The sequence below is a fragment of the Prunus persica genome, chromosome G7, assembly GCF_000346465.2.
Source record: "Prunus persica cultivar Lovell chromosome G7, Prunus_persica_NCBIv2, whole genome shotgun sequence".
NCBI lineage: Eukaryota > Viridiplantae > Streptophyta > Magnoliopsida > Rosales > Rosaceae > Prunus > Prunus persica.
In genome coordinates, this window is record NC_034015.1 from 20,188,540 (window position 1) to 20,207,182 (window position 18,643).

The 18,643-nt window shown below is 39.1% G+C and overlaps 4 protein-coding genes across 4 annotated transcripts; 1 reads left to right on the forward strand and 3 right to left on the reverse strand.

The window, feature by feature from the left end:
* Window positions 107–950, forward strand: LOC18770251 (multiprotein-bridging factor 1c). The gene has a single exon (XM_007202669.2). The coding sequence runs from the start codon at window positions 300–302 to the stop codon at window positions 732–734; it is 435 nt and encodes a 144-aa protein (XP_007202731.1). The 5' UTR covers window positions 107–299; the 3' UTR covers window positions 735–950.
* LOC18769769 (aldehyde dehydrogenase family 2 member C4) lies at window positions 1,623–6,477 on the reverse strand. Its single transcript, XM_007201887.2, has 9 exons — window positions 6,199–6,477; window positions 5,651–5,793; window positions 3,353–3,736; window positions 3,153–3,242; window positions 2,872–3,045; window positions 2,624–2,761; window positions 2,404–2,541; window positions 2,248–2,309; window positions 1,623–2,112 (listed from the first exon to the last, which is right to left on the reverse strand). Exons 1-9 carry the CDS (start codon window positions 6,305–6,307, stop codon window positions 1,839–1,841), a joined length of 1,512 nt encoding a protein of 503 aa, XP_007201949.1. The 5' UTR covers window positions 6,308–6,477; the 3' UTR covers window positions 1,623–1,838.
* LOC18769028 (FRIGIDA-like protein 4a) lies at window positions 8,009–12,088 on the reverse strand. Its single transcript, XM_007204504.2, has 3 exons — window positions 9,818–12,088; window positions 8,944–9,119; window positions 8,009–8,826 (listed from the first exon to the last, which is right to left on the reverse strand). The coding sequence occupies exons 1-3, from the start codon at window positions 10,680–10,682 to the stop codon at window positions 8,221–8,223; spliced, it is 1,647 nt and encodes a 548-aa protein (XP_007204566.1). The 5' UTR covers window positions 10,683–12,088; the 3' UTR covers window positions 8,009–8,220.
* On the reverse strand, window positions 12,449–18,313 carry LOC18770223 (casein kinase 1-like protein HD16). Its single transcript, XM_007203715.2, has 19 exons — window positions 18,038–18,313; window positions 17,170–17,350; window positions 16,875–17,092; window positions 16,652–16,783; window positions 16,483–16,556; window positions 16,338–16,407; window positions 16,174–16,229; window positions 15,971–16,042; window positions 15,791–15,885; window positions 15,594–15,660; window positions 15,153–15,282; window positions 14,837–15,055; window positions 14,621–14,751; window positions 14,229–14,403; window positions 14,045–14,135; window positions 13,621–13,778; window positions 13,344–13,532; window positions 13,065–13,168; window positions 12,449–12,904 (listed from the first exon to the last, which is right to left on the reverse strand). The coding sequence occupies exons 2-18, from the start codon at window positions 17,270–17,272 to the stop codon at window positions 13,109–13,111; spliced, it is 2,040 nt and encodes a 679-aa protein (XP_007203777.1). The 5' UTR covers window positions 17,273–17,350; window positions 18,038–18,313; the 3' UTR covers window positions 12,449–12,904; window positions 13,065–13,108.

The window sequence follows — 18,643 nt, forward strand, 5'->3', positions numbered from 1 at the left end:
GTTGTGGACGCCCACAGTATTTTCTATTCAAGCAATGCGAGCATTACACTGCGAAGAACACGTGGAGAACAAAACCAGTGCAGCACATAGTAACCGCCACCCGCGCGTATTTTCAATTTTCCATCCATAAAAAATCTAAAAAAGAACCTTTGAGAAAGTTTGAGAACGTTCCAGATTCTCACCCCACTATTAACTGAGCGTCCGTCTTCACCACCCCTGATCATCTTCTCCACCAATCGCAAACGAATCCAAGCTTTCTCTCTCTACATCTATCCGACTCTCTCTCTAGATCTCCAACGATGCCGAGCAGAAACCCAGGAGTGATAACCCAGGACTGGGAGCCGGTGGTCATCCACAAGTCCAGGCCCAAGGGTCAAGACCTCCGCGACCCGAAGGCTGTGAACCAGGCGCTCCGGTCCGGCGCGCCGATCCAGACCATAAAGAAATTCGACGCGGGCTCCAACAAGAAGGCAGCGCCGGTCGTCAGCGTGAAGAAGCTCGAGGAAGGGACCGAGCCGGCGGCGCTGGACCGGGTCTCGACCGATGTGAGGCAGGCCATACAGAAGGCGCGTCTGGCGAAGAAGTTGAGCCAGGCCGACCTGGCCAAGCGGATCAACGAGCGGCCTCAGGTGGTTCAGGAGTACGAGAATGGCAAGGCGGTACCGAATCAGGCCGTGCTCTCCAAGATGGAGAGGATTCTGGAAGTGAAGCTCAGGGGCAAAGTTGGCAAATAAAAATAGTACTGTGAAAAGCTAAAAACGCTGACATCGACGTCGTTTTAGTGTTTTTGTTATGAACATAATGGTTGGTGTAATGGTTTCTGTCAGTTGTCTGTGTGTGTTGTGAATCGAGAGAGAGGATGTACAAAGATGAAAGGGATGTATAGGCTAAATAAATTGCCAATTGATTTCATGAGATCAATGGAGTTTGATGTTGTCGTTGGCGTGATATTCTGGTTTTCGTTGTTATTGCTTTGATCGGATCATCAATTTCATGAGTATTGGGGTGAATTATTTTGGGCTGGCTACAAAGTCGTTCTGGTGTTTTGGGCTCAGCTTTTACCAAACGGTGTTAGTTTGTCCGGTTTTTGGGTATATTATGGGCTCAAAGTCCAGTAAAAAAACAAAACAAAACAGCGACAACTTATTCAAGGCCCAGCTACACATAGAGGGCTTGTTTGGTGGGCTGGATCAGGATTGGGCTTAAGTTCATTTATATTCCATTAAATAGTTGGCCTAGTGTTCGCTTCCTAGCTTCCCAAGTGTCCGCTTTCTAGCACTAAAGGTCGAATTCTTGTTTCTCCGCATCCTTGCACTTGAGGTCGAACTCTCATTTCTGCTTCCCAAGTGTCTGCTTCCTTACCCAAAACGCTTCTTTGCACTTAAGGTCGAATTCTCATTTCTCCGCTTCTCAAATTCGAATTCTCATTTTTATCTATTAATTTAGAGTAACTATTCCGGAGGCGATTAATAATTGTTGAATTTAATGAGTCTTGGTCCTACCATTGTTAAGTTGGGCAAGCCATATTAATTGGAGTTGTCCATTTCGATTGAATTTGAATTGGATTTTTCCTTCCCTAGTTTAACAGGTCTTCGCTGCCAGAGGGCAATTCGCAACCCATGTCCAATAATGATACACGTCAAACTCCAACTTGTGTATTTTGCATCACAAACAACAGAAACAAAAGATAATATACAATCTGACATTTTCATTCCCTCATAAAAATACAGATATATATATATATAATATATATTGAATTTAGTAGTTTATTGCATTATTCAACTTTCTACAAACGATGTGATTTCCCAATCATCTGCCAACTTGCAGTGTGTGATAATTTAGAGCCAGGGGGAGTTGTAAATGGGAGTGACGACAGATTTGGTGTGGAGATACTTGTGGAGGGCTTCCAAGCCAAAGTCTCTGCCGAAGCCACTCATCTTATATCCTCCATAAGGGCAGTCTCGATCGAAAGCGAAGTAGCAATTGATCCATATAACGCCAGCACGAATTGACCTCGAGACAGTGTTGGCCACATTCAAGTCCTTGGTTATAATCCCGGCTGCTAGCCCATATCTTGTGTTGTTGGCTCTCTGTATTGCCTCCTCAATGGTCCTACAATATTTGCTCATATCAAAACACGAGTAAAACAATGTTCGAATCCGAGGTCCCGTGTTCAAATCTCCCTTCCCCAATATCGTTTGGATTAATTGAACAACAAAAGAAATGAGAGTTGAGAGCTGCACTTACTTGAATTTCATCAGCGCCATCACCGGCCCGAATATTTCATCCTTGGCTATAAGCATGTCGTCCTGAGCGCATTGTTATTAGATCAAAGAGATGAGAAAAATTATGTCAAGACCCTTTTAATCATATCAGATTGCATTTCTGAAGTTGAAGATGTACCTTGACATCAGTGAATATTGTTGGCGCAATGTAATATCCCTTGTTCCCCAAAGGTTTTCCTCCTGTTAACAAAGTGGCTCCTTCATTCTTCCCATGGTCAATGTAGGTTAGGATTTTATTATACTGCTGCTTATCAACCTGCAATTTTTAGTAAATTGGTTAGAAGGCATTTACTGATTTAAGCATGATCTTGGATCTTAATTGTCAACTGTTTAGTTACCTGGGGTCCTTGACGAACATTTGGATCAAAAGGATCCCCAACTACCCAAGCTTTTGCCTTCTCCTCCAACTTCTTCACAAGTTCATCATAAATCCCTTCTTGAACAAAAACTCGAGAACTCGCCACACAAATTTCTCCCTGAAAATATGAATTGATAACACACACAGTTAGTGCTGCTAACATAATCTAACCAAGTTGTTATAAAGGAAGTGTTAATTTAAAAGTTTAACTAAAATTAGGAACTTTACCTTGTTGTAAAGGACTCCCAAGAGAGCAAGGTCAGCAGCCATATTTATATCAGCATCATCAAAAATCACAAGGGGTGACTTGCCTCCTAGTTCAAGTGAAACTTGTTTTAGGTTGCTCTTTGCTGCAGCCTCCATTACTAAACGCCCTACCTCTGTGGAACCAGTAAAACTGACCTGAAAATGTCAAGACCAAGTATCAAACATCACAGATTACAGCAAGCCATTCGAGTACGGTCCTCGAATGTTGTAAGAAAATATTCCTGTAAATGAAAGATGTTTACTTTGTCAATGTCCATATGATAGCTGATGGCAGCACCAGCAGTCTGTCCAAATCCAGTTATGACATTGAGCACTCCATCAGGAACACCAGCCTTCATAAAGAAATTTACAAGCCAAAGTTACCACCAATAAGCCACATTAGCAATAATACCAATATAAATTAATACACGCACATAGAGCTAGCATGGCTAACTGAGCTTACCAACTTAGCCAGGTGAGCATAATACAGAGCAGAGAGAGGTGTTTGCTCAGCAGGTTTGATGACCATAGTGCACCCGGCGGCTAAGGAAGGGCTGACCTTTGCAAAGAACAGGGTGCTTGGGAAATTCCATGGGATGATGTGCCCCAGAACACCAATGGGTTCGAGCAACGTATAGGCTTGAAGCTCGCGTGACATTTTGAGCACATCTCCATGGATTTTGTCGGCCGCACCCGCGTAGTAGCGTAGATTTTCTGCTACCTGAGGTATGTCTACGGCCTTGCCAAAGTTGAACAACCTCCCACCATCAACGGTATCCAAGATAGCTAGTTCTTCTACATGTTGGTCAATTAAGTCCGCAAATTTCATCATTATCCTTCCCCTCTCCTGAACATTGTTCAAGGCAATATACTACTTAGAGCTTTGATGGCACACTGATTAATACGGATTTTACATTAAATTTCTCATTAATCAATCATTTACAATCATCCACAAGTGCGTAAACAACTGCGTGTGAGTAATCTTTGTACAAAAAATTAATTCTTCATTGATGAATTATATAGAAAACTAGTTCGAATTCATACTAAATCTAAATACTTAAAGGCAAAGTAGGTATTATTTTTAGCTACAGTACTGAACTGACCGCTTCTACATGGCCATCCCTTTCATTCCTGGATTTTTTTTGCATTTGAGTTGTCGGAGTACTAATTGTATGGTAATACATAATTTAAACTTTCGTTCAGAAAAGGACGTTTACTTTTTCCTTTTGTATTTTTCTTATTTTAATTTTTGGGTCAAATCCTTTTTTATTTTTTCTTTTACTAACGAAAATGACATTTGAGTTTGACCTTCTTTTTTTTTTTTCTTTTTTTTTTTGATCTGAGACATTTGAGTTTGACCTTTATTGTTCATAAATGCTGTTAAACATATTTCAACGAAACCTTCTTGTCAAATAGTACACTGAAGACAACTTTGAAAATGATTTTATTCAAATTATAAGATCTAAAAATTAAATGCAGCCTCGTATAACGCAAGCAACTATGAAGATTTTTATATTAAAGGAGTTGTTATTGGCACTTTATAGGAGTTGTTATCTAAAAATATTGTCATGGATTCATGTATTAAGAGAAATCTTATGTTCGAACCCTTATGTCATTTTAGTGGTGTGTGTGTGTGAGAAATCTCTCTTCCCTATAGTTTAGATTATTGTTTATACTACAAATATATATACATATCATCATGCGCGATAGCACAATCAATTTTTTTTAGAGTGTGAACAATAATTTTTGAAATTAAAAAAAATATCATTTTACTTTTAGTCATGGCCGCCATCCTTCTGCCTATGATATTAAAAGACTTTTTTCTTCGTACGTTATCTTAATATATATATATATACCTAACAGAATTAAATTATCACCCAAAGTCTAACCTGTCCACATTAACTAAATGCATTTCAGAAATTATTGAAGATTGAGAGGCTATGGTGCTAGTCCCAATTGAATATTGAAAAGTGAGATATTTAGTCATATATTTATTTTAAATATTAATGATAAAAATAAATTCTATATTATTTAATTTTTATAAATAAATTTAAAATAAATTTAAAAAAAATGACAGTTGGTCCTATTAAATTTAAATTTAATTATTAAATTACTTTGATGCCCTATTGAGTGTTTTGAGTTTTTTTTATGAGGTTTTGAGATTAGGCTTGTTTTAAGAAATCGATGACAATTTTGTAATTTATAAGAAGTTAAAAGCCTATTTGTTATGCTGTAAATGAGTTTGGGTATGTTTCTAAAATCCATTTCATATAAGATATTTTTATAATTTGAGCCCATACATTGGGTATAATAATGAATCTCCAAAAAAAATTCAACCCCTATGACAAAAGTGAGTTGGCTGCTATCACATTTCATATTCATACACTAAAATTGAACCATAAAAAATTCAAGTGTACCTCCTCCAGACATTATTTGAGGAAGACGACAAGCTCTTGTGACTCACCAAGGAATTAATTTATATATAAAAACACTCAATAATGCTCTGAAAATTTTACCCAATAGACAAAATTCTCTAAAAGTAGTATGGTTTTTAAAGACCAATAATGTAGTTCAAATTAGAAACATGTGTAATGAGCAATTAATTAGTTTGGTGAAAGATTTAATTTTTTGTTTTTAAATATTGATCATTAAAATAAAATAAAAAATAAGGACAAGACATTGAAGACAAGGTCTTGAACGGTCGAAAAAGATAAAAATAGTACGGGTTAAAAAGAGAAGGTTTAGAGTAATAGACACATACAGCGCCGGGAAACCGGGGCCAAGGGCCATTGTCGAACGCAGCTCGAGCAGCCTTCACAGCCAAATCAACATCTTCCTTATCTCCTTCTGCAATTCTAGCTATCACCTCCCCTGTCCTTGGATCTATGGTCTCAAATGTTTTCCCTTTTCAAGTTTTTTGGGTTCACAAAATCGTAAGAAACAAACCCATTGTTTGTGTTAGCATATTAGTAAATGATCAGAAAGTTTTAACAATTTGATCGGTGACTGTGATTGACTTGAGCATGTGGGTTGCTCATATCTTCATACATATGGCATGCACTAGTTGAAAACAGAGATGGGTTTCTTGGTTGTTGCTTGAAAAATGGCCAAGATAGAATTTTGAGAGTTTTGGATCAGACAAACATGCAGATACGACCAAGTTAGCAAATTAATGAAAGGGTTTTGGTTGGAGAATGAAAGCATGGAAGAAGAGAAAAGGACAGAAAAAACAACTGGACGTGAAAAGCCATGGCTTATTTATTTATTAGCTTTGTTGTGAGAAATGAAAAATGATGAAGAGAAGAAAACCTGAAATGGAGTCAACGAACTCTCCATTGATGAACAGCTTGGTGAACTTTATTGTGGGTGTCTTCACAAAAGACTCGGAAGCTGAGCTGCCGTTACAATCACTTCCCATCTCTCTCTTCTTCTTCGGCTTCTTCCTCTCTGTGCTCTCTTCTTTCCTTGCGTGAAATTGAGTGGTTTCCTTGTATCGTTCTGTTGTATTTAATACTACTAAAAGGCGGAGGAGACAAATGTAATTTTGATTTGATGTGAGGGTCAATGTCAACTACGAGAACGAGATCTCAAAAGGGATGAGCAACCCACGTATGCTCTCATTTCATTAGCATCCACAAGTGATAAACAAAGGTTATTTATCACATTAATCAACTGGGTGGAAAAGGTAAAAATAAGCATGTCTTGTATGAAAAACTAATAAGGAATTCATGCACGTGAATAACTCTGGTTGAGGCGTTATGACTGACGCACAACAATTGTTACGGGGACAGAAATACCAATTCCCTCATTACTTTGGTTGGGGAAAAAGAGAAACGAAAGAGTTGATTGTCCAATTGAATTACCCCCTACGCTATCCACAGTGTCCATCTTGAGCATCCTTCGGTAGTGGCGTTTGCAGCGGCCCCATTCAATACGTAAGAAAGCTACAGTTTCCTTACACAAACTAAATGGACGGACACGGAAAAAGAATCAATTGGGACAAAAAAATAAGAAAGAAGAATAGACACGGCATACTGTGGGCATTGAACGAAGGTTCATGTCCGGCAACCCACGTATGCTCTCATTAGCACCCTCAAGTGGTAAACAAAGGTTATTTATCATATTGATCAACTGGGTGTAAAAAGTAAGAATAAGCATGTCTTGTATAAAAAAGCTAATAAGGAATTCATGTATGTGAATGACTCTCAGACATTGATGCGTTGTGACTGATGCACAACAATTGTTACGAGGACAGAAATACTAATTCCCTGATTAGTGAACGAGAAAGATGACAACTTAAGTTTGGGGAAGAGAAAAGAAAGAGTTGATTGTCCAATAAAATTCCCCCCTACGCTATCCATAGCGTCCATCTTGGGCATCTTTCCGTAGTGGCACTGTCGTTTGCGACGGCCCCGGTCAATACATACGAAAACTACAGTTTCCTTACAACACAAACTAAAGGGACTGACATGGCAAAAGAATCAATTGGGACAAAAAAGAAGAAAGAAGAATAGACACGGCATATTGAATGATTCGTGACTCGTTGAATTTGAATAATAGACAGACACGGTAAGAAGCTAAAAAACAAACGCGAAATGAAGGGCTCCTTTCTTTATTTTGGTTGCTGTTTGAGCTTGGAATTTTAAGCAGAGGCAAGGCAAAAGGGACGCCATGTTTTCTGCTTTATATATCTACCATATGCTATGGTCTGGTCTGGTAGCTCCTTTAATTTGACAAATACCTAGTTTTATTGTATTAAGGCAAAAGAACATTGCTTTTTTCCTTGCACATTTTCAATGGGAAATGATGAGAAAATGGCAAACGAATGACACAACACAAAAAAGTAAATCCGAGTTGGTATTTTCCAGCTTTCTTTGTAGACTAGTTGTAGTTCGTGCCAAGAACAAACTCTTATATTTATTTTTTATTTTTGGGCGGGCGATAATTTATGTATAAAACTGAAGCCCGAGATTTGTCCAAAAATAGAGACCATAGATCAATGACGTAAAGCAACTATTGTCAATTTGGCCACGTGAGTCCCTTGACCTCCCTCCCCATTGTTTATTATCTACACTAAAACAGAGCCTTCTGGTGGATACGTAAACGATCGCTCTACCACTGAACTTAAAAAAAACCTTGGATTGATCATTGAAGTAAACCATGGAAAGAAATGGATAAATAGTTTTTTTGTTTGTTTTCTTTAACCTTTGATTTGGAAAGTTAATAATCAAAGTAATGAAAACAATTGTGATTACGCAACTCTCTAACGTCAAGTAAGGCTAGCAAATACAAGAGGGAACAAAGCTCCATCTAACCTATGTCTGCTTCTAACTACTGTGGATATGAAGGAGGTTGGTAGGATGGTGGAGCAGCATTTGCGTAATCATATGGACCATAGCTGGTCTGGCCACCATATGCACCACTGCTTCGGAACCCGCCAGCAGCCATGTTGTCCCCCGAGAGGGAGTAGTGTTGTGGTGGAAGAGCAGCAGGGCTTTGAGCATGGGGCACTCCATATGTGGATCCATATGAGGCTGCTGTTGGACCATCGTACACACTTTGGCTTGGGTAATTGTATGGACCAGAATATCGTGTTGCAGGGCTATGTTGTGGAGGAGGATTTGGGTTCCTCCTGTTAAAGGAGGGATAAGCATTGGAAAACTTGGCAGCTTTGGCAGGGCGGAAAGAAGATGATCCAACCCCTCGGCCACCACCTCCACCTCCACCACCAACCCCACCCCCATAGGCTCGCTTATTATTATTATTATGAGACCTGCTGGAAGCTGCTGAGCTCTTTTTCCTTTCTGCCTTGGCTTTCTCCAGATGAGTAGCCCGCTTTCTTAAGCTATCAAGAGAAAACTCTGATTCAAGCTTGTGGTCTTCCACACATTTGATGATTGCTTTTATGGAATTCAACTCCAAAGTGCTCGACTCCTCCTGTAAGATGAACTTAAATTAAGAAATCTCACAAAAGAGTGCAGAAAACTCATCGGATCACAGAATGAAAACAGAAATCCATTGGGAAACTAAGATAAAAGGTGGAGTTACACATACAGTTGCAGCCAAACTATTATTGCCATTCCTCAATATGGTCGTAGCATTCTTTTTGGAGTTCCTGAGATATGACTTGAGCAGAGAAACAGGAGGAAACCTCTCGGTCAATCCAGTCTCAGAAGCAAAATATACTGCCTCTATCTCCTTGCCATTCTTCACTAACTCGTCAATCACATCTGTACAAATCAGAAATTATTTGAATCAAATGTAAGTGAATAATAATGCTGTCACTCTGACCAGAAATTTCTGAAAAGGCACCACTTCATCATCACAACTTAGTATTTCAGCTATTTAAGTACCCAGATATTACACTCTGAGTGCCCCCAGATTAGCAAATCAATTAGCCTAGTTAGATTTCAAAAAAGTTAAGAATCTTAATACCATCTACTACCAAATATATTACAACGTTAGCCATCCAAGTTTTGTGTTTCTACATGATTAATTCAACCTAAGATCTCATTGGTACCAAGAAACAGAGAGACTGACATCAACCCTAATCTGTGTGCACAGCACACTGAACTTGAACACTTCTGGGAGCCATTCAAAAATCAAACTTACGCCAACAATGTAGGATAAGGTTCGATCATTTATGCCTGGTTATGTTAGCAGGATACAAAATGCAAGCAGAAAGACCAAATACAAAATACAAGTTTCTCAATCTCAACAAATGGTAGCATATAGTTTCTTGCACTGTGACACTTGCAATATAAATAACCAGGATCCTATTGCTACCAATGTTACTAAACATATGTATGTATATTTATATATTCATGAAGCAATTAAAGGTTCTACAGTAACAAATTACCACAAAGAACATATTTTTTATCTCCAACTGAAGGAACAACAAAATTGGTCTGATTAAACAACCACATACCTCCCATTTTCTCTCCAAATTCTAATGCCCCTGCGAGCTTTGCCATATCCCTCCTCGCCGCATGTTCCATTACCAACTTCCTAAAGAACTCCTCACTGAACTTTTCTTTTAATCGAAACCCAATCACCATTTGCACAAACATCACGGCCTCCGCTGCCCCTAATGTCCCGCCTCCACCGTTCGAATCCCCCACCATCTGCGCCTTCCACGTGTCCGCAATCCGCGCTGCTCTCTCCACCATGCTCCGGGAAAATTCCGGCCCCTTCTCGCCGGAATTGGACCTACCCTCCGGAAACAGAGCCTGAACCAACAGCCCGCACGCCCACCTCTTATCGGTAACCCCAATTTTCTTGGCTTTAGAATCCAAAAACCCTTCCAATGCATCAAGTACCAGCTTTGGTGGGTCCACCGCCTCGGCTATTGCTTGTACAAGCTCAGTCCTAAGCGATATCGATTCTTTTCGCTTGGAAACGATGAATTTCAGCAATCCCTGCGGATCCATTTTCCTGGAAAACGATTTCAGGGTTTCGGGCAAATCCAAATTCCCGGAAATGCTTTTCTCGAACTCGGCCAAGGCCGCAGCTTTCTGCTCCTCGATTCGGGCGACGGCAGCGGACTCGCGCTCCGGGATGGAGGTCTCCCGGAGGTCGAGGGATTCTAAGGTTTCGCGGGAACGGGATTCGAGGGATTGGATTTTGGATTCTAGGGATTGGGATTTCTGGGAAAGGGAGTCTTGGAGGGAATTGAAGTGTTTGGATAGGGTTGTGAATAGCTTCGTGGATGTGGAGAGAATGGCCTTTTGCGCCTCTAGGTCGTCGAAGAACTTCTGGACCCGGTCCGTAGTGACCACCAGTTCGGTCCCCATGGGTGTATGATTTCGAAACGACGGTGTTCACTGAATTGGGAATTTGAAAACCCTAAACCCTATTGCAGAAGAAAAAGAAAAATACGACGACCAGTCAGTCAGTCTGTATACTAATAATTTCCAGTTCTGGTGAATGTGAATTTTCTATGAACCTTTCAGGTTGGGAGATGAGTGGGGTGTCGTTTAACCTTAATTAGTAAACCAAATATGTCCTCAACTGAAAAAGACAACAGACGTTGGGGTCAATTCGTGAATAAGGATAAATACATAATGTCGTTTGTATCCTACTACATTGCCAAAGCAGCAAGGGTATTACTGGTTTTTCAGAGATGCAACCAAGAGGAATAGCTTTACATGTTTGACAGTTGGGGTCTGCTTTCTTTTTCAGTGTTGAATTAAACATCACCATGAGCATCTTAAGCATCTGTAAATTCATGATACTAATGCTAGAGCATAATTTTCCAGCAAGTGCAAGAAAACTCTTTAGCTGTCGAATTCGTAAGCTTATCTCACAACAATTTGCAAGTAAACTCTTTAACTTGATCCTGAAATTTCAGCAAGATTCATGATATGAAAGTAAAGGAGTTTGGAACAATTGAGGTTTATTCAGAATTTTCATTTTCTCTTCTACTTGAATGGTTACAAAACAAAACTCATCATCTTCGTCGACCCTTTTAGGCTGAGATCTTATAGAACAGAAATAGAATCTGATGAACTTGTGTGTTTTCTAAGAACCAAACTAAGTGGCAACAACAACAACAACACAAAATAGATGAAGAAGCTATGAGACAGAGCTCAAGAACATTACTATATACACACCGCATATCGATATCCAATATCAAGTTTTATTTGTGCTCTCCTAAACCATCGATTCTTTCTTTAAAAAGATGTTAGAAGGATCTGCAAAACGCATGGAGAATGAGCGAGATAGGTCATCATATTCATCAAGTTCGTCCAATGCGCACCCTTGATCAAAATTTTGAGAGTAAGTGTAAGGATCATATGAGACCTGCACAGGGGCTGGGGACTCGAAAATCTTCCTCTTTTCTTTCTTCAACTTCACCCACAAAACTTTCCACCTCAACTTGTTTGATCTGCTACCAGAATCAGACCGTAATCTCATACAGTCGATCTCATCGTAGTGCCTCCCACCCAAGTGGATGGTTTTGCTGCTGCCTGAACTGCACCAGTTTCTTATATCCATTGCAGCACCCACAAATACACCAACTAGTGTCTTTTCAAAGTTAAGCTAGTTGAGAGTGGATGTTGGGTGCATAAATATAGAGAAGATGATATGTTGGCTAAAAGTATGAGAATGAGAGAAGTAGTTGGCTGGCTCTTTGGGACTCGAATGGTCCAACTTGGGTAGCTAATAGAAAAGCTGATAGCTCACTTTGCTGGAAAGTGCAAAGACCAAAAGCTTCATCTAGAAACGTGTCTATAAAATTGTTAGTCCGGATTATGTGGATCCTAATCATCTCATCATCATATGTCACGTGATGCACGTGACTACCTTGAAGGGTGCATGCAAATACCATTTGACCGGGGGCTTCTTTTTCATTTGTTTAATACCAATAGCCTCTGCCTCTATCACGCAAAATGTCTTGCTTGAAAAAGGAAGCGAAAACCTTTCAGCACCATTGCCAATTGTCAATGCAAAGATAAAAAACGTATACCAAGCTACACCGCATAGTAATGTATATGGCTCAGAATGCACAGGAATTTCACATTAGTTGAAACTTTAACCCATGAGGGGGGAAAGAAAATGAACCAACTCCAAATCCAAATCTAAGGAAATGGATCAATTAACTTTTTCATTACCTTTTCTAATAAATATTACAATTGATAGTGAGTACAATTCCTTTACACACAACTACTTTGGGGCGACACTCTGTTGTCCCAAACAGATTAATGCCTTCCAGTGTTAAAACGTGAACTTTCCCTAAGAGATTATGTTTTTACTTCAAATTGGAGAATGCATCCCTCTAAAACCAATACAACATAGGAAGAGTGCAAACTTCTCCTTTTTTTAAGGTACCTTTAAAAGCATGAATGCCGGTACATTTTAGCTCCTCTATTCATTTGTTCTCAATGAAAGCATCTATACATGAAAGCATTTGCCTTCTCTACATGGTACAGAACTTTCTGTATCGTCCAAGAAGGCTAGACAAAAGGTGCATTCAGCCATCGGCCATGAAGTTCACAACGCCACCTTGGTGTCTCTGTAGAATTCCATGTTACAGAAAAATTGTGAGCTTATATAGTTCAGGTATACTGCTTATTGAGATAACGCTTTAAGGCTGGATGGAGGTGACTTGAGTCCGAGGTATGTTTGAAAGAAGTCTACCAAATTAAGCCAAATCTAAAAGATTCCTATTATACCTGCATTTAACATCATGGTGCAGTTTTTTCACCGAACCTCAACCTCAAGACACTGTTCTCCCAAAGCAAATAGATGCAATATAGAGATTCTTTAACCATTTGTCCTGCCACAGCCAAAATAATAGAAACAGTATTAGTAATTACTAATAATCAAGAAATTTACCACATTTTGAATTTACCAAACTAATACCAGTGCTTATTAAAAAAATAATAATAATTCTATTAGAAGGCAACTCCCAGTTTCCCCCAATTAAATTTATCTCAGCAATTAAAATGTACCTTTACTTGGTAAGTTGGAAAAACCGATGTCCGTAGAGTTTCTTGAGCCACATCTGGTGATTTCTTCTTAGGTACACTAAGTATGAATGCAGCTTGATCCTCTGTAGCAGCAGTTGAGGTAATCCGATATCCAGTCTCCCATCTTCTATGGATGCCTTCACTAGGATATAGGAAATCGAGTTCAACAACCTAGCAAGACAGCACATAGGAGACAATTATTTTCTGCAGTGTTCCACCCGACATAGAACATTACAACAGGGGTTCAAGACTGGTATACCTGACTAGAATAACCTGCATTTCGAGACATGACAATGCCCCATCTGCTACCTGCAGTAGTCATGGAGGTAACAGAAAAACCTTCTTTCCACTTCTTATTAATCCATTTGAAAGGGAACACATCACTGACTTTGTAGGATTGCTGAGTATAAGGTACACCTTTAATGGGAAGAGGAGAACGGAAAAATTAGCTATAAAAACAGAGCAGCTCAATCAAGTCAGAATGATAATTTGATGAGATATATCATGCTGCTGATCAAAGGTGAGGGTTGGGGAAAAAGAAAAGCGACTCCAGTGCAGAAACCAAGCCCCTAACCGTCCTATCTTATACTTATTAATTACAAAATTAATTACCATCAAGGACCGGACCCCTATGGCCACACTGCCACAGACAACAGGAAGCTCTGTCAACTAGTTTCACATACCTTGGGACATTACCACCAGGGCATTTCCATTGCATGTACCAGCAAGTGAAGTGATATAGTAGTTCTTGTCCCACTGTTCCATTATCCACTCCTGGTGAACAGTCAGAAATAATGAACTTGCTGGAACACTAGATAATTACATGTCAAAGTGAAAGTTCATGAAAGTAATTTCAAGATTAGCTACCTTGTGCAAGAAAACAGATGACCGTTCATAAACCTGGGACGTGAAGCCTGTCCCTGCATCCATGACAATAGCCCACATATTCGCAGATGAAGCAACACAGCTAACATACAACCCATCTTCCTTTCCTTTATCAATGTGCTGGTCTAGTCTTGAATCCATAACATTGTAGTGATACCTGCACAAAATTCTTCTTGTTACTTGCTGATACAGGAACAAGAATGTAAAACTAACAATAGAGTGAAATAGGAAAAAAATAAGATTGAAGGAAAACCAGGAAAGTGAATTAGGATGGTGATTAGTGAGATACTGTCTAGGCTTTTCTACCTCGTACGTGTACAATAGAGTAAGATAACCTTAAAAGGGATTGTGTTCGCTTGTATTACATCAACTACCTTTGCTTCATTGATGATCTGGTATTGTAGACCGATATCCACTGAGTAGCTGGACTACCTAATCGAACTTTTTTCTTTGGTTGCTCACCATCTACCAATTCAACAGGCACTCTTCCTCTTTTTTGACCCACCTATATTGCATAATGGTCAATAAAAAATATCAAAATGACCACAAACTTCAAAAATTTATCAACAAATTAAAACACAAGCAACCACCTTTGCAGCTCCATCAGTTCTGATAGGTCGCAGAGAGGCAATTGCACCAATACTGTTATCAAAAAGGGAAATAAGCTTTAAGTAATTTGGTTCTTCATCGAATTTCATATTGGTCACCATTTCAAGAAACTGTTGAAAAGGAGGAGGGCACAAGCCACATAGTGTCTCAGCAGAAGTTGCCATCTTCTTCTTGCAAACAAGAAATCCTTTGTTCTCTCCCTGCAGCGCAACAGCCCAGCCAAGCATTTATAAACAGAAAACATTAGGCCATCTAGTTGGAAAAGTAATGCATAGTGGAATACCAAAATGAACTTACATTGTAGCCTTGCCAGGGAAGTTTTCCTCTAAGGAGAAATATTAGGGTATAAGCTAACGATTCGAGGTCATCCCTTCGGCTTCCTGTCCTGCCTAAATGAGCATGTACACTTGCATAACGCACAGTTCCCCTTTTAAAAATATCAGAAATATTAGGCCACTTCAGATCCCATGTGCATTTCATATGAGAAAAATTGAGTCTAATGGACTTATAATAAACGATCTCAGATTGAACTAATGCTAGTTAACAAGATTGATATGTGCAATCAGTCAACTGGATTATTTTCTGTAATGCTTCTTACTCCAAATATTATAAGATCCCTCTAAAGCATCAGGTTTTTCTCAGGATATTTAATTAACAACTTCTTCTCAACTCATAACCATCCAGTGACCTGATCATACAATGTACACAGCATTGTGAAGGTTGTAAACTTGTATTTACCTGAAAACATCAGGTTTTTGGTCATAATCAACATGACGTCCAGAAGACCCATCTCTCCATCTAGAAGCTGAAGACGTAAAACGCACAAGAATTATCACAAGTTTTTCCAAAATTTGCACGACACGAATATACAGAAGCACATTCTATTGTTGATCTCTTTCTATTTTCCCAAAACTTGTCTAAAAAAGAACACATACCCAAACCAAGATCAACAAGATATAACTTCTTCTCATTAGATGTTCCAGGTATACCAAGCAAAAAGTTTTCTGGCTTAACATCTCCGTGCACAAAACTGCAAATCAATAACCATGAACAACATTAGCATACAAAAGCTTAAAAGAAAAAGAAAAATGGAGAAAAGAATCAGTTGCAAGTACCCTCTAATGTGAAGCTGCTCTAGAATTGATATTGCCTCCACTGCTATACAAGCAACCATCTCTTCAGACAGCCTTTGAAGAGAAAAATATAAATACAAAGATATGAGAACAATGTGTTTAATGCATATACTGTAAACTTGGAAGGTGTATCATTTTCACTCTGAAACTTGGAACACAGAAAAAGAGAACCAATTGTTTCTTACAACTGATTGCGAGAATTCCAAACATCCCATAAACTTGGGCCAAGCATATCCATGACCTATATTCACATTGAGAAATAATTATTCAGGAATGGCAAGTATTGACAATATTTACAAGATTTGGAAAACATGCCTAGGAAACAAATAATGATAGCAAAGAAACTCACTAGGATATAGTAGTCTCCCTGTTGACCTTTGTAATGGACGAGGGGAAGCCCATAACATCCATTAAGATTGCTGTAATATCATAAAAACACTGGTCAGGAAACAAAGATTAGAATTTAACAAAAAATAAGGATGAATAGTGCATACCTGTACACTTGCCACTCATAAGGAGGGCCGTGACTGCACCCTTTACCATTTCTACTCTCAAGCTTCAGAGCAACCTACAATTAGATGCAGAAAACCGCCATCAGTACCGCAATCAGCTTCGTCTGAGAATTTACACAGATATTCAAGAGATGCACTGCAAAGATTAAACCTCATAGGCATCAGCCCCAGTGGCAGTGCAACCTATGCCAGGAGACATCCTTCTTCCCACATAAACTTGTCCAAAACCCCCTTTCCCCAGCTTTCTCTCTAGCTTGTATATGGGAGAGTGGCCAACTTGTACCTGAAAATACAAATTATAGAATCATATACTATATCACAAAGCTTCAGTAAAAAAACTACATAAAGCCAAGCAGGAAGGTGATAAAAATTACACTTTCTGGAAGCGGACTAGTGCTTCCTTCATCCTCAATAGCAGCCAATTTTTGCGCACCTTTCTGGCCTACCAACTCATCATGAACCGGCACTAAATCTCTCTCTGGAAAATCTAAACCTGTGTGCCCTTGGCCACCAACTCCGGCACCAAATAGCTTAGAATTCTTCCCTTGATGCATGGCTCTAGACCCTCTACCCCTACCTTTACCAGTCAGCACTGCACTTGGACACAGAAACCACAGTTAATTGGATTTTTCAGAGGTGATCTCAAGAGTAGAATGTTGAAGCTATTACCTTTACCAGCACCAGGCCGTGCAGCTGGAACTAAAACGGCAGGATTGTCCTGGACATAATTGATCCTCTTTGATCGCCGAACACCACTTCTTAAATCTGGCATTCTATGTTCATGCAAATAATCCCCACTTCCTTCTCCAGCCCCAAAAAATGTCGAACAATTAAAACCTAAGATTCAAACCTAACAAACAAAAAACAACGATTTCAATCACGTGTGAATTATGATAGCAATGGCCCATTTCAATTGAACCCTATACATCGCAGAAACAGAATTTGATTCAGAAAAGCTGCATTGCAAGTTGATATATGTCCATAAGAAACATAATAGACATTCACAACAAAACTCAATCCAACTGCAGCTATGCTAGCATCGATGCACAAGTCCATTTAATTTTTAAAAGCAACAACATTCTTGATCTTCAGTTGGCCAAACACCCGGTTACCCGTAAGTTCAAAGTTAAACCAAACAGTCTAAAATTCCAATTATTCATTCAAACAGAATGAGATACACATATATCATGTGCAAAGTAAAATCACCACTGAATCCCAAATCATCTAATCCAAAAACCATAAACATCGCACAAAAGTACACATTTTAAACCTGAAAATCACCTCTAACAACCAATTTTAGCTCATATCAATCAAACCCATCTCGATTTTGGCACCTATCAGTTAGATGAATCAAAAGAGCCATGCAAACACAGCAAGCGCAAAACTCCCTGGAAAACAAAAACAAGAATACCCACACACCAGATTCACACAAAGCGATGCACTTCGATCACAAAAACATCAAAAGAACAAAAGAAAAGGGAATGGATGATATACAGATGATAAAACAACAAAGAGACGAACTTTATCAAGCACGTACCTTATGAGAGAAAAAAAAGTTCATGAATTTGAGAACCCAATTGGATTCTGTGTTTGTTAATACAAGCAAAATCAAGAAAGAATGGGATTTAACTAAATGGGGTTTGTTTCATGGAAGAGAGGCTATCAAAGAATTTGACGGTGGGTGACTTGGGTGGGTCTGAATGTGTAAGAGAGAGAGAGAGAGAGGTGTATCCCCATGGGAAAGACGGTGTAAGCGAACCTGGTGCGTACGATATCCCAATGGCTGATGTGGAGTGAATTCATTGGTGGAGTAGCGACCTTACCATGGACGTTGAGTATTGTATCTGGGCTTCAAGTAGTGAGTATGTTTTGGGTATTTTGTCGCAGGTGCCAAGGTCAGCAAATTAGTAGTTGGTAAATTCTATTTGGACCTGTTGAGATGAGACTTGACAAAATATTTTTTTCGACAAACCTTTATTCATAATATTCAATACATTTTTATTTTATAATACTATTTATCTACTCATATATATATATATATATATTATTTTAAAAGTCCCTCTCTCTTCTGCTCTTCGGCCAATAGTATCTTTTTTGTGACAATTTTGTTTTGTGTTTATATCCAAAACCATGTTAATTCGAG

Excerpts from the sequence above, each read along its gene's own strand:
- LOC18770251 (XM_007202669.2), top strand. The coding sequence starts at position 300 with ATGCCGAGCAGAAACCCAGGAGTGATAACCCAGGACTGGGAGCCGGTG.
- LOC18769769 (XM_007201887.2), bottom strand. The coding sequence starts at position 6,307 with ATGGGAAGTGATTGTAACGGCAGCTCAGCTTCCGAGTCTTTTGTGAAG. Across the intron at positions 3,737-5,650 it reads GGCCCCGGTTTCCCGGCGCT|GAGAGGGGAAGGATAATGAT; the intron begins GTATGTGTCTAT and ends AACAATGTTCAG. Across the intron at positions 2,113-2,247 it reads ATGGCGCTGATGAAATTCAA|GACCATTGAGGAGGCAATAC; the intron begins GTAAGTGCAGCT and ends CAAATATTGTAG.
- LOC18769028 (XM_007204504.2), bottom strand. The coding sequence starts at position 10,682 with ATGGGGACCGAACTGGTGGTCACTACGGACCGGGTCCAGAAGTTCTTC. Across the intron at positions 9,120-9,817 it reads ATTTGGAGAGAAAATGGGAG|ATGTGATTGACGAGTTAGTG; the intron begins GTATGTGGTTGT and ends TGATTTGTACAG. Across the intron at positions 8,827-8,943 it reads ATAATAGTTTGGCTGCAACT|GAGGAGTCGAGCACTTTGGA; the intron begins GTATGTGTAACT and ends TTCATCTTACAG.
- LOC18770223 (XM_007203715.2), bottom strand. The coding sequence starts at position 17,272 with ATGCCAGATTTAAGAAGTGGTGTTCGGCGATCAAAGAGGATCAATTAT. Across the intron at positions 16,557-16,651 it reads CTGGGGCTGATGCCTATGAG|GTTGCTCTGAAGCTTGAGAG; the intron begins GTTTAATCTTTG and ends ATCTAATTGTAG. Across the intron at positions 13,779-14,044 it reads CCTGGTGGTAATGTCCCAAG|GTGTACCTTATACTCAGCAA; the intron begins GTATGTGAAACT and ends TTCCCATTAAAG.